The sequence below is a fragment of the Oryx dammah genome, unplaced genomic scaffold, assembly GCF_014754425.2.
Source record: "Oryx dammah isolate SB20612 unplaced genomic scaffold, SCBI_Odam_1.1 HiC_scaffold_16, whole genome shotgun sequence".
NCBI classification, from domain to species: domain Eukaryota; kingdom Metazoa; phylum Chordata; class Mammalia; order Artiodactyla; family Bovidae; genus Oryx; species Oryx dammah.
Genome location: NW_024070200.1, coordinates 2,123,859 through 2,138,676, shown reverse-complemented (window position 1 = coordinate 2,138,676; position 14,818 = coordinate 2,123,859). Strand labels below are relative to the sequence as shown.

The following is a 14,818-nucleotide window of genomic DNA, read 5'->3' as shown; positions in this document are numbered from 1 at the left end:
AATGTCAGCCTGGCTTAGATTATCTGCAGTGACTCTGCTCCCTGAACCCTGATGGCCGCAGGTTTGGCTGCCACAAATGACGTGGCCTTAGGAGCGCTGGTGCGGGCGGTGCGGTGCGGGCGGTGCGGCTGCCCTCCAGCTAAAGGCCACAGCAGCACCCCTATCCCCGAACAAGCTAGCCTTACTCTGGGCACTCCCCTGGCAGACCAGAGGTTAGGACTCTGCACTTCCCCTGCAGGGTCAATCCCTGGTCTAGGAACTAATAATAAGATCCGACATGCGGTGAGGCACAACCAAAAAAGAAAAGTTGACTTTCCTCTGCAATTGCAGGAAGGGGAACACACACCTGGGAGCCATGAAGTTTCTCAGTTGGTTATGGCCGTGCACGAGGCCGTTCTGTTGTTCAGTCGCTCAGTCGTGTCAGGCTCTTCTGCAACGCCATGCACTGCAGCACGCCAGGCTTCCCGATCCTTCACTGTCTCCCGGAGTTTGCTCAAACTCTTGTCCCTTGAGTCGATGTGAGTGAGTGTGAGTCCACTGAGTGATGTCATCCAACCGTCTCATCCTCTGTCGTCCCCTTCTCCTGTCTTCAATCTTTGCCAGCATCAGGGCGTTTTCCAATGAGTCCGTTCTTTGCATCAGGTGGCCAAAGTATTGGAGCGTCAGCTTCAGCACAGAGCTGGTTATGGGCTTGTATGAGGTGGTTTTGGTGAAAGTTGAATCGGAAGCAGGGCTTCGCTCTGGATTAGATGCTGTGGGGAAGTGGGGGAAATTACATTCTTGAATAGCGTAACAACTCATCTCTGAGGAGGGAAGCCTGCACTCGGTAAAGAAGCATTCATCACTCTTAGTAGCTAAGAGTGGAGAGTGTTTGATCATTTTTTGTGGTTTTGAAAGTATTCACACTTTTGTCTGTGTTTGGACCTGACTACAGAGCACTCTTGTTTTTGTCTTGATCCACTTGGGTCACGTCCTGTGAACTTGTTTCTGCTCAGTGGGAGGCCACCACGGTGTCACTGGGAGAGCCAGGCCGGCACACAGGCAGTGTGCGTGCGTCTCTGTGGGCTGGGAAGCTGGTGATCCTGTGCTACCACTGCAGGGTGTTTGGTAAACTCGTGGTCCTCAGTGCCTTTGAAGGTAGACCACACGCCTCAGGGGTCTGTCAACATCTGCTCGTAGGCTGTCTCTCTGATCTCCTCCACCTGCCCGGTCTCCCACCCACAGTCCAGACCTGTGGCCTCACGGGGAGGGCCTTATGACTAGTTGATTGAGGAGGAAAAACCTCACTCCTGGTTTACAGATGGTCCAGAAGTAGATGACTGCAGCCCTACAGTCCCACCTAGAGGTGGCCCTAAAGGAGAGCGAAGAAAGAAGTCTCCCTGTGGTCTTCACTTCAAACATTCAAGTGCTGGGTTGTTGACCACTTTGCCTGGACTGTAAGGTGGCTAGAAGTATGGGTCTACAGTTGATTAATGGACAGTTGCTAATGGGTTGGGCTGGAACATCAGAGAGTTGGAAAAAACAAGATTGGAAGACTGGTAATAGGGTGACCTGGGGAAGAGACAGGAGGCTGGACCTCCTTCAACTGTGAAGGTACTTTACCGCATATGAATACCCACCCTCAGGCACCTCTGCAGAGGAGGATCTCAAGAATCAGTTGGGCAAGACAGTCCTTCCTGTGCCATTCAGCCACTTTAGCCATCCCCCCGGGTGCTTGTTCAGTGGGCCCATGCACGAAGCAACCAAGGCTGCAGGGATGGACGCTACGAATGGGCCCCACATCATGGACTTTGCCTCAAAACATCTGACCCGGCTTCATCACCATCAAGGATCTAACCTGCCTACAGCAGAGACCAACACTGAGCCCCTATTATGGTGTCATCTTCCAAGGGAACACTAGTCACTTGGTGAAAAGTCAATGACATTAGATTTCTTCCACTGGGGAAGGAGCAGCTGCTTGCCGTCCGTGGGGCGGATGTTTATCCTGAATATGGCTCTGCCTTCCTGCCTCTAATGCTTCTGCCAGCACCACCATCACAGATTTGCAGGATGCTTTGTAGACCTTCCTGGTATCCCCGCAGAATATTTCTATGACCAAGGGACTGATTTTACAGCAGAATAAACAAAGTAATAGGCGATGCCCATGGAACGCAATGGTCCTATTTCTGTGCGCTCACCCGAAAGTTGCTGCCTGATGGGAAGGCAAGATGGGCTCTGAAGACAAGGGCAGCACCAGCTGGGAGAGTGCACTCGGAGAGGATGGGGCTCCATCTTACCACTTCTGATGTAATCTTTAATCAGAGGCTAATATTTGGTGCTGTTTTCCCCACAATCAGAATACAGGAGTTTGGGAGCTGAGGGGTGGTGGAGGAACTCTAACTGTTGTACCCAGAGACCAAGTGGGTTCTTTGAGATGCCTCTTGGTATTTCCGTTCCAATTGTAAAAGGTTATCATAAAGCGGTATTAACCACAAAGTGGCAGAAACCTACACAGGACTCATATCCTTTGGGAATGAATGCTTGGGTCTTTCTACTGGGTAAAGAACTCTAATCAGCTGAGGTCCAGGCTGAGAGGAAAGAAAACATGGAGCAGATAGGGAATAGAGGATAAAAATCATACTCAAAGTTGCTGGGAGAGTAGGTCTTTAATGTTCTTGTCACAACAACACAAATGATAATCGTGGGAGGTGAAGGATGTGTTATCTAACCGAACTGTGTTAATCATTTTGTATCAATAATATATATGTGTATCAAACCATTACATTGCATACCGTTAATGTGTACACAGCATTACAGTGTATATTACACAATGTTCTGTGTCAAATATATCTCGATAAAACTGGGGGAAAAATCAACTATGTCGTCAATGAAATGCTAGCAAAGAGAATTTAACAACGCATAAAAAGTCTTATACACCATGAACAAGAGGAATTTATTCCTGGAATGCATGAGGGGTTCAACATACAAAAAATTAATCCATGTGGGACTTCCCTGGTGGTCTAACGGTTAAGACTCCGCCCTTCTAACACAGGGGGCGTGGGTTCATTCCTGGTTGGGGTACTAAGATCCCCAGGGCAACAAAGACCCAGTGTAGACAAAATTTAAAAACAAAAAAATCAATGTATATACCATATTTAATTGATGCCCCCAAAATAATTTAACAAAATTCAAACCCTTTCACGAAAAAAACACTCAACAAACTAGAAATAGAAGGAAATTACCTAAATGTAATAGAAACTGAATATATAAAAGCCACAATGAACATTCTACTCAGAGATGAAAGGCTGAAAACTTTCCCTCTAAGATCAGGAACAGGCACAGGGCAGAGATGTCTGCCTTCACCACTTCCATTCAACACTGTACTGGAATCCTCGCCAGAGCAACGAGGGCAAGTAAAACAGATAAAAGGCACCCAAATTGGGAAGGAAAAAGTCGAAGTATCTCTGCTCACATGATCTTATGTGGAGAAACCGGTAAAGATTCCACGAAAGAAAAACAACTCAAAACTGTTAGAAGTGGTAAATTCAACAAAGCGGCAGGATACAGAGTCTACGGACAGAAATCAGTTGCATTTCTATACACTAACAATGAACAATCCAAAAAGGAAATTAAGAAAACAATTCCATTTACAATACCATCAGAAAGAGTAAACTACTAGAAATAAACTTAACCAAGGAGGTGAAAAGACTTGTACCATGAAGATGACAATCCATTGCTAAAACATGAAAAGACACAAATAAATGGATTCCATGTTTATGATTGGAAGACCTCATATCATTAACACATCAATACTATACAAAGCAATCCATAGATTCAATGCAATCCCTATAAAAATTCCGATGACATCTTTTCAGAAATAGAAAAACTTATTATAAAATTCATATGGAGTGCCAAGGGATCCCAAACAGCCAAAGCAACCTGGAAAAAGAATAAAGCTGGAAGACATACTTCCTGGTTTCAAAACTGCTACAATACTTTAGTAACCAGAACAGTACAGTACCCGCATAAAAGATAAAATATAGACCAAAGGTATAGAATAGTCCTAAACCTATGTTTTCATATGTCAAAACTTGGAAACTTTGAATTTGGCAGTGATTTCTTTGAAATGATGCAAAAGGCACAGACAACAGAAGAAAAGCTGGACAATTGGATTTCATGAAAAAATTTGAATTTTGTGCACCAAAATACATTATCAACAGAGTAAAAGGGCAACCCACAGAATGGGAAATAATATTTGCAAATCACATACCTGATACAAAATTAACATCCAGAATATATAGAGACCTCCTAAAATTTAACAATGGAAAAATAACCTGATTCAAAAATGGGCAGAGAGGGACTTCCCTGGTGATCTGGTGGCTAAGACTCCAAACTCCCAATGCAGAGGGCAAGGGTTTGATCCCTGGTTGGGAACTCAGATCCCGCATGCTACATGGCATGGCTGAAATATAGAAAAAAAACATCTCCAAAAGAATTCTCAGCATCACCAGTTCCCTGGTGGTCCAGTGGTTAGGACTTGGCACTTTCACTGCTGAGGGCCCAGGTTCGATCCCTGGTTAGGGAAGTGAGATCCTGCAACAACAACAAAAAACTTACATCACCCGCAATCTGAATAACACAAACTGAAACCATAACACATCGGCAAGAAAAGGATCTGTCCATGCCGAGTGGCGGGGCACTTGGAAAGTCGGAAGCACTCACCCTTCTTGTGGGTAAGTGACTGTTCCGTCATCTCTGGAAACCAGCTTCGCATTCCCCAGTTATACCAGGCGGGCACACAGTCTACAACCCGGTCTCATGTGCAGGGCTGGAGATCTGAGCACTCCTTTCCAGCTGTGGCGTCAGGCTGCCAGTTTCACTGTCCCTCCCCCGGGCACAGCGCTTCCAGTACCACAGCACCGTGGCGAGGGGTCCTGTCAGCCACTTGCTAACTCACCGAGGCCAGAGGGATGCAGGCAACTTGTAAGGAACGTAAATAAATTAGAAACTAGAAATGCGGGAAGAGAAAGAAAACCAGGGTGTGGGTCTTTAATTGTGTGCGTGTGCGTGCATTTACACCCAGAAAGCTGCTCCATGCATATTCCAGCGGTCACAGGACTCATCACGCGGGCCCGGTCATTCGTGTTGGCTGGTCATGACCGGTCCGTTAGCAACGCCCCTGGCCTGCAAGCTGGACACCTGGATCTGAGTGGTAGTCCCAGACGAGTCTAGTAGTTTAAAGAAAGAAATGGCTGTATGTTAATTTTTTTCCTGAATCAGGCCTGATATCCAGAGGGCCTGGGATCCAGGGACACAAAACCTCCCCAGAGGCCGCAGCACAAGCAAGTGGAATCAGGCAGGGTGAAGGGGTGGCCCACTTCCGGTCCTGGGGACCCAGCTCTCAGGGCTGGGCAGGGACTGCTGTTCCCCTTCCCACTCCCCTGGCTCCCCCAGCCACCCCGGGCTTTCTCTGTGAAGCCCACATCTGGTCAGGGAAGGGTCTTGGGTTTTTACCTCTGCTTCAGCAGGAGAAGGGGGCAGCGTGGGACCAAGCTGAGGCCAGGAGAGGCTTCCTGACTGCCATCCCTCCTCCCTGTGTCCGAACCATCCCCTGGAGAAATGATGATTCCGGAAGCGGATGAGCGGGTGTGAGGTAACACTGCCAGGAGCAGTGACCCCAGGAGAGACGGTCAGAGGAGAGCCGTGGGCTAGCTGGGTTTCAAGGCTCAAAAGGAAGCACCCAGCCACCCCATCCCCAATGTCCAGGGGAAAGAGAAAGCAGTAAAAGACAGGGGAGGTCCCGGCCTAGCCCCCTCCTTGGGGTAAACTAGTTCTCAGGCACTGTGAGGTTCTAAAATATTTTTGTGTGCGTTAAAATCCATTCTTCTAGTCAAACATCATATATAATGTAAATATAACACCCAGAGCCTAGTATAACCACCACTCTTTAACTTTCCTTTAATGGAATTATTGTAGATCTCAGGGACAGCTTTGTTGTTTTGTTTTTTTCTTAGAAAGATGTTCAAATGGCTATAGGCTTCCCTGGTGGCTCAACTGGTAAAGAATCCGCCTGCAATGTGGGAGGCCTAGGCTCAGTCCCTAAGTTGGGAAGATCCCCTGGGTTACCCACTCTAGTATCCTGGCCAGAACTCCATGGACCATGTATAGTTCATGGGACCACAAAGAGTCAGACACGACTGAGCGACTTTCACTTCAAATGGCTAATCTAGGTTCCTAAATTTTAAAAATTGGTTGCAGTGGGGGAGGTAAAATTGCTAACTTGTGCAAATAAACACAAGCAATTCATATCAAAGACCAATTTTTTAAATTAAGCCAGTGCAAGAAAGATCTCTACTATCATTACGTGAAACTATGCAAAAAGATTCTCCATGTTTTGTTTCTATTCTTCATGTTTTGTACTGGTGTTAAACTAGGCAGGTATTCAGACAACGTATCCAACTCTGGCAAGACATGAGAAAAAAAAATGCAATCAAAAGCACTTCTGCAGAAACAGAGAAAGATGTGGGGGCATTTTCACTCTAGTAACTAACTTGTCCTGGAAAATAACTGAAAAGCAAAGATATGGTATATGGAAACCTTAGGAACTTGGAGCTTAAGTTTTAGAAAGACAAATATCAAAACTATCGACTTCTAAAGTCATTTTATTTTCACTTAATCGACAGATGGACAGATGCAGAAATCGACTAGATATCAATTACAAAACTGAAGGCAGAGCTGAGCTATCTCTGCCCGAGCATACAGTTGATTTTTCCCCTCCCAGAGTATACAGTATCCCTTTCAAACCATGGCTATGTATGTCATAACTATATTTAGAAGTACGCAGAGAGGAAAATACTACTGCAATTCAAGGCTGTAAATGAGAGGGAAACAAACACATCAGAGCCTCATGGAATGGAAAGCTGAAACATCAGTTCATGTTCCTCAATCAATATCAAACGTCAGATGACACTGGAAGGTGTTAATTATGACCAAAAAAAAAAAAATCCAGTAACAAATTCCACTGAAGAAAAGGGTAGGCTTTCTTCATACAGGAGGTAAAAAACTGATTTTTGGTTTCTCCTCCCAGCACTGTCAGAAGTAAACACAGTTGCAAAGTTCTCGACAAATATTTAAGAAGCTCTGTGGACAGTCTGAGGCACGGATTTGAGTCAATATATAGAAGTAACCACTTGTTTACAGCGGAATAACTTTCTTTAAAAATGCAGAGGAGCAAAGGCAGCTTCAGAAATCACGAAAAGCGACGAATACAGGCAAGAGGAACCGCCGCGCGTCAGCCGATGAATCTTTCGGACGGCCACGTCTCCTGCGCGTTGGTGGGGACCGCCGGAACCACTTCCTCGGGCGGGGCCAGGGCCTCCATCTCGCGCACCACCTGCGTGAACACCTGGTCCACCATCAGTTTGCTCTTGGCCGTGACCTCCAGGAACGGGCACCGCCACTCGCGGGCCAGCGCGCGGCCCTGTGCCGTCAGCACCTGGCGCTGGGCGTCCAGGTCGGCCTTGGTGCCCACGAGCACCAGCGGCACGGCCTTGGGCCCCCGCAGCCGGCCCATGCGCTCGCGCAGCGGCCGCACCGCCTCGAACGAGGCCTCGCTGCACACGCTGTAGAGCACCACGAAGCCGTCGCTGTTCTTGATGTACAGGTCCTTGAGGGTGACCAGGTGATCGGCGCCCACCGTGTCCACGATCTCCAGAAGGGCGGGCGCCGCGTTCACCTCGATCACCTTGCTGAAGAGCTCCTCCACCGACGGCTCGCACTGCTCGGGGAAGCTGCCGCAGGCGAACTGCGTGGCGAGCGCCGTCTTGCCCACCGCCACGCTGCCCAGCAGCACCACCCGGTAGCCCTTGGCCGGTCGCAGCCCCAGGCCCGCCATGGCCGAAGCGCGCGGCTGGCGGGATGCGCGGCGGAAGGAATGGCGCGCGGAGGCGGGGGCCAGGCGGGGGCCAGGCGGGGGCCGCAGGGGGCGGGGGGCGGGGAGGGAGGGGCAAGGGGGGCGGGGAGGGAGGGGAGGCGGGGGGCGGGACCCGGGGGCCGGGGGGCGGGACCCGGGGGCCGGGGGGCGGGACCCGGGGGCCGGGGCGCGGGCTCCAGCCCGGGCACGGGTAGGCTAACTCCTCTGCGCCCAAGCCCGCGCCGCCCGGCCCGGCTCTGCCCGCTGCGGCTCAGAGGCCACCCGCCCCCAGACCCCGGGCCCCGCGCGCCCCTCCGCCGGCCCCAGTTCCCTCGCCCCGCGCAGCGTCTGCCCCGCCCCCGGCCCGAGCGGCCCGGCCCCGGCCTCGCCGCCCCTGCCTCTGTCTCGGCTCGGTCCGAGCTGCCCGGCCCCGCTCCGTCTTCCCCAGGACCCCGCGGGCGGGCGGGAGGGCCGGCGGGGACCCCTCCCTCAGCCCCGGCTCCCTACCCTCCCTCCGAGGGGAACCCCTTCTGTCCCGGAGCAGATGGTAACCGGATCCCTTCCACGTCAACCGGGAAATAGCCGCATTTCTTCACATTTCAGATCCAGCCTTGTGGCCCGAAGCCAGACTGGCCTCACTCAAGGTCAGGCCTGGGGAGTCGTGCCGCCGTGGCCCCTCTCCAGGCCTGGGGACCCCAGGGAAGAGGTAGCGCGTGAAGGAGCTTCAGGCCGAGGGTCCCACGTCACTCCCTCCTGGCACCCATTCCGTGGCCTGGGCCCCTCATGCCCCTCCCTGCCTTCCCTCGGGCCCCGCCAGCCCCCTCTTGTCACTGAGCGGAGTCCAGAGTCCAACTTTATAATTATAAAGTCCAGAACTTTATAAAACGTTGATCACAATTTACTCCCCACTTACACCCTCCTGGCTTTCTGTTGTGCCCTCCTGACTCCATCCCAACCCAGACCAGGAAGCATGTCCCCATTCACCCAGCAGCAGGCAGCCAGGAAAAGCCCTGGGCATCCGTGCTTTGGGGTCATCTAAAGGGGCTCCTCGGGGCTGACTCCCCTGCTCCAGTCATTTTCAAGCTTCTACTCCGGCTTCCTGGATGTCAGAGGAGAAAGTCTGTGCGGGGGCTGAGGCGAGGGCACGAAGTCCTGGGACTGCACACCTGAGGAAGCCCTGCTCACTGTCCGCGGCAGGCACTCTCAGGTGCCCGGGGGCTTCAGGAGACCTGCAGGCCTGGGCTGGAGGTGGAGTGAGATAGCCCCTCGCCCTGGGCTTGGGGTACTGATGAATCTCCCTCGTTCCAGTGAAGCCTGAGGGGCAGCACCCCAAGACAGGCGGAGCTGGTTTCCTGCCTCCCTGGCAGCACAGACTCAAAGTTTAAGTGACAATAAGACACCCTGCACTTCACTGTCTGTGGTCAGTGACAGAATGTGCTTTTTATAAACAGCACAGAACATCCTTAGTGTATAATGTTATATACTTATTACAACAGACAACTTGATTTCTAAACAGATAATACAAGACTCATTCTCTGACTGCAGGATAACAAAACTAATTTTTTTTAAAAAGATAAGCTGTAAATATTCTCCGGAGAAATGCAAGTTCCACACAGGTTTCAACAACTCCCCTTGGATAACTTTTGAGGGAACTTAGGCAACTCACGGTCAAAATAAGTCACAAAACACATAAGGAAAACTTCACTCTGAGTGACAGCCATTGGAAACACCAGACAATAAAATCACATCCAGAAACCTGCAGATATTAGTGTTATTAGACATACAAAATAATTATATGTGTTTAAAGATTTAAAAGAAAAGCTTAAAAATATGAGCAAGGCATAAGAGACTATAAACTATGGCCAAGTAATTTGAAAAAAATTCTACCCTTTACCTCCCCCGCCACCACCCCCCCCAAAAAAAAAAACCTTCAATACTTTGGCCACCTGATGCAAAGAGCAGACTCATTGGAAAAGGCCCTGATGCTGGGAAAGATTGAAGGCAAAAGGAGAAAAGGGCAGCAGAGGATGAGATGGCTGGATAGCATCACCAATTCAATGGGCTTGAATCTGAGCAAACTCCAGGAGATGGTGAAGGACAGGGAAGCCTGCTGTGCTGCAGCCCATGGACCGAACAACAACAAGCCTTCTAGAAATGGAAAACATAATAATTTACGATTTTTCTTAACACAAACACCCATTGATAGGTTAAACAGGAGTTTAAACGTGGTTGAAGGGAGAAATAGAACCAACATTATTCAGAGATGGGAATAATCCTGGGCCGGTTCTCACCGCACGGTGCCCTGTGCCTGCAGGAGGTAAGGGATTCTTCAGGCTGCCATGAGACTAACGGACATTCACAGAGTGCCTTAAATTGACAGTTGGCTGGTTTGAGCCTGTCATTATTATTTGAGGCTTTTAAAACCCTTAACAAAAGTCAGCCAGCCCCGTAGTCCATCTTGTTACCATTGCCTCAATGCAGTTAGAGCTCCACTGCTAGCGTGGAGGCCCACGCTTCCCCTGCCGCCTGAATCACATCCTAATCCACCCCTAGCAAGTCGTGACAACTGAGCCACAGGCCAGAGCTCATCACCGGCGCGCTCAGCACCAGCAGCCAGGGCCCTGCCGTGGGTCTGAAGGGTGTGTGATGCATCTTAGAATTCTACCCCTAACGTTTGCTCTCTACAGCCTCTTCTGGTCCTAACTCTCTTAATTCAGATTCCCTCCCAAAGCAGGATCTATGGCACGGGACCTGGTCTAGTGGGTGAATAGTTCACTTTTGGGAGTGATCACTGGGGTCCAGAATGGAGGCCCTGGCAGAGAGAGACAGGGAAAGTGCGGGGACCCCCACAGCACGTGTATTCTCGAGTTACTGCGGTGGAGTGCTTGAGAAAACGTGTAGGATGTCAGAGTGTCCCCTGATGCACAGAAGCCCGGGCAGCATGTATCCACTGGCACCCATTGCTTACGGCTGCAGGGTTGCCCTGCAAACTCCCTCTTCCAGGGTGCACATGTGTCCGGGAGGCTGAGTGACCTCGTGACCAGGACAAGAAAGTGGACCCAGAGAACATGAGTCTAGAGCATAAAAGACGACCGATTCGGCTCCACTTACTTTTACATTGAAGTATAGTTGCTTTACAGTGTTGTGCCAATATCTGCTGTATAGCAAAGTGACTCAGTTATACACATATATATTCTTTTAAAAATTATTTCCCATTATGATTTACCCCAGGAGATTGGATATAGTTTCCTGTGATGTATAATAGGACCTTGTTGTTTTATGGTTTTGTTTATCCATCCTAAATATAGTAATTTGCATCTACTAACCCCAAATTCCCAGTTCATCCCTCTCCCTCCTCCCTTCCCCTTCACAACTGTAAGTCTGATCTCTGTGTATATGTGATTCAGTTCTAATTGCTGAGAATACCTCATTGTGGGTGTGTGTGTGTAGGAACATATTATCTGCAAACAATGAGGAGAATATTACTTATTTCCTTTTCTTATCTTATTGCTTTAGCAAATATAACAATATTGACCCAAAATAACAATATTGAACCAAAGAGGTAATTGCTGGCATCCCTCCACATTTCTGAACAACAGAAATGTCTTTACATTGCCTGAGTAAAATGATGTATGCTTGTGTACTCTAACTGATACATTTTATCATAAGAGAAAGTTATTGTCTATTTATACCTTAGCATTTTTACTGGGAACAACAGCAGTTTTTTGTTTGTTTTCGTTTTGGTTTTTTGGACTCTGACAAATTCATAAGGTTTTTCTTCTTTACTTTTGAGAATTTAATGACTGTAAGTTGATGGATTTCCTGTTGATGAATCATTCTGTTTCTCACCTCCTCTCTTACCACTTTTCTCACTGCCTTCTAGACACAATGACCTGTTCCTCTGGCAGGACAATCTCTTTTTCCCATCATAGAATTTTCATATTTGCTCTTCTCTCCCCCTAGAATTCTGTTCCTCAGATGTCTGCATGGCTCACTCCCTCATTTTTTAAAAAATTTATTTGGATGCACCAGGTCTCGGCGTGCAGGCTCTTATTTGTGGCATGCAGGATCCAGTTCCTTGCTGTTGTTGGTCAGTCACTCAGCCATGTCCAACTCTTTGCAACCCCATAGACTTCACTGTCCTTCACTATCTCCCAGAGTTTGATCAAACCCATGTCCACTGAGTTCAGTGATGCCGTCCAACCATCTCATCCTCTGCAACCCTCTTCTCCTCCTGCCCTCAATCTTTCCCAGCCAATGAGTTGGCTCTTCACATTAAGTGGACAAAATACTGGAGCTTTGGATTCAGCATCAGTTCTTCCGTGAGTATTCAGGACTGATTTCCTTTAGGATTGACTGGTTTGATCTCCTTGCAGTCCAAGGGACTCTCAAGAGTCTTCTCTAGCTCCACAGCTCAAAAGCATCGATTCTTCGTCCCTAACCAGGGATTGAATCTGGGCCCCCTGCATTGGCAGCATGTAGTCTGAACCACCTGGAGAAGGCGATGGCACCCACTCCAGTACTCTTGCCTGGAAAATCGCATGGATGGAGGAGCCTGGTGGGCTGCAGTCCATGGGGTCTCGAAGAGTCAGATACGACTGAGCGACTTCACTTTCACTTTTCACTTTCATGCACTGGAGAAGGAAATGGCAACCCACTCCAGTGTTCTTGCCTGGAGAATCCCAGGGACGGGGGAGCCTGGTGGGCTGCCATCTATGGGGTCGCAGAGAGTCGGACATGACTCAAGCGACTTAGCATCAGCAGCAGCAGCAGTCTGAACCACTAGACCACCAGGGAGGTCCTTTACTCCATCCATTTTATTTAAGTCTCTTGCTCAAATATCACTTGCTGAAAGGGGTCTTCCCTTATCCCTTTAGTAAGTTACAGGTGGAATTGTATCCCCCCAAATCCATGCGTTGAAGTTTTAGCCATCAATACTTCAGAATGTGACCTTTTTTGGAAATAAGGTTTTTTCAGATATAATCAGTTAAGATGAGGTGCTACTTGAGCAGGTTGAGCCCCAGCTCTGGGGTGACTGGTGCCTCACGAAAGGGGACACGTGGGCACACACAGACAGGAAGAGCGGCACACGGAGAGGAGGGCAGAGACGGGCTGGTGTTTCTGCAGCCGAGGACGCCAAAGACTGATAGAAAATCACTAAGAATTGAGGGAAAGGCATGGAACGAATTCCTCCTCACAGCCCATGGGAGGAATGAACCCTGCCAACACCCTGATCTGAGGGTTCTGGCCTCCAGACTGTGAGACTGTAAGTTTCCGTGTGAGTCACCCAGTTAACAGCAGCCCAGGGAACTAACACCTTAACCTGTAAGAGGGCTGGGGCTTCAGCCCAGGAATTTGGGGGGATACAACTCCACCTGCCGTGAACCCACAGCTCACTGCCCTGCTGAGCTCCTTTGGGCTGCTGTGACAGAACCGCGGAGGCTGGGGGTCCATCGCTCACGTTTCTGGAGACTGGGAAATCTAAGGCCGAGGTACCAGCAGACTCAGCACAGAGACGCTTCCTGGCTCATTCGTAACTGTCTTCTTGCTGAGTCCTTCTGTGGTGGAAGGGCAAGGGAGCTTGGGCAGGGGTGGGAGGGGTCCATTTTATAAAAACACTAATTCCTTCCAGGAGGCTCCTCTCTCAGGACCTAATCACCCCCAAAAGCCCCACCTCCAAACACCATCACCGTGGGGGTTAGGTGTCAACGTATGAACTTGGGGGAAGGTGGTATGCAAATTATATGATATGAAATTGATTATTTGTTTATTGTTTCCCTCATTCCAATGTATCTCCCATGAGGGCAGAAACACTATATTACTGAACCTACTGTGCGTTGGGCAGTGCCCCCCACACAGTAGGTGCTCCACAACTACAGTCCTGCTCTGATACTTGCTTTGAAAAGGTGAATTTGTTCCAACACCATTTAACAATTAGGAAACAATTCGAGCATAATGTGAATTTTGCATTTTGTGTGATTTTGTTTACAAGAAACCCTACATGAACACAGAAAACTCCACCAGCTGAACTGAGGTGTGTAGGAAAACACACTCACACACTTCAGATGTCTCCCAGTTTCCTTCTAACCTTCGTCCACACTGGGGTTACGACCTTCCAACCACCTCACCAATACCTCAGAAGCTGCAACCCTTCTGACGCCTACTTCCACAAGCAAACTTCAAGCTTCAGATAAAGAATCAAGCTTCAGATAAAGAATCATATCTTTTGCAGTGAAAAAAAAAGTGAAAGTGTTAGTTGCTCACTCGTGTCCCATTCTTTTCAACTCCATGGACAGTAGCCCACCCAGCTCCTCTGTCCATGGGATTCTCCAGGCCAGAATACTGGAGTGGTTGCCATTTCCTTCTTCAGGGGATCGAACCCAGGTCTCCTGCATGCAAGAGGATTCTTTTATCATCTGAGCCATAGGGAAGCCCCCTTTGTAGTATTTATGTCTTTTTAAAAAACAATTTAACTTGTACAACTGTGCTAACCTTTTTTTTACTAGGTTCCTATCTTTATTAATTTTTGCCTGTGCTGGGTCTCCATTGCTGAATGCGGGCTTTCTCTAGCTGCAGCGGCGTCTCTTGTTGTGGAACACGGGCTCAGTAGGGGCTGGGCGTGGGCTTCGTTGCCCCACGGCAGGTGGAAGCTCCCCCGACCAGGGATTGAGCCTGTGTCCCCTGCACTGGCAGACAGTTTCTTAACCACTGGTCCACCAGGGAAGTCCCATGCTCCCATCTTTTTAAAACTGTACCACTGATGAAGTATTTTGAGTATCCTGCCCTAAGCTCATTTTCCCCATAAGTCCTGTATTTTTTATTATGCAATTTTGTATGACACCCTGAATTTTAAGAATGCTTCTGATACATCATAGCTAAACTGACCATATTTGTTAATAGTCGAATAAATGCTTGCCTTTCTGAGTG

At 48.9% G+C, this 14,818-nt stretch overlaps 1 protein-coding gene and 1 non-coding gene across 2 annotated transcripts; one reads left to right on the top strand and one right to left on the bottom strand.

Annotated features, from left to right (window-relative positions):
* Nucleotides 1–4,491: 4,491 nt before the first annotated feature.
* TRNAE-UUC lies at nt 4,492–4,564 on the top strand. Its single transcript has one exon. It is a non-coding gene; the product is annotated as a tRNA-Glu (tRNA).
* A 1,723-nt stretch (nt 4,565–6,287) lies between these two features.
* On the bottom strand, nt 6,288–7,939 carry LOC120875156 (ras-related protein Rap-2c-like). Its single transcript, XM_040256864.1, has one exon. It carries the CDS (start codon nt 7,871–7,873, stop codon nt 7,271–7,273), a length of 603 nt encoding a protein of 200 aa, XP_040112798.1. The 5' UTR covers nt 7,874–7,939; the 3' UTR covers nt 6,288–7,270.
* Nucleotides 7,940–14,818: the final 6,879 nt, after the last annotated feature.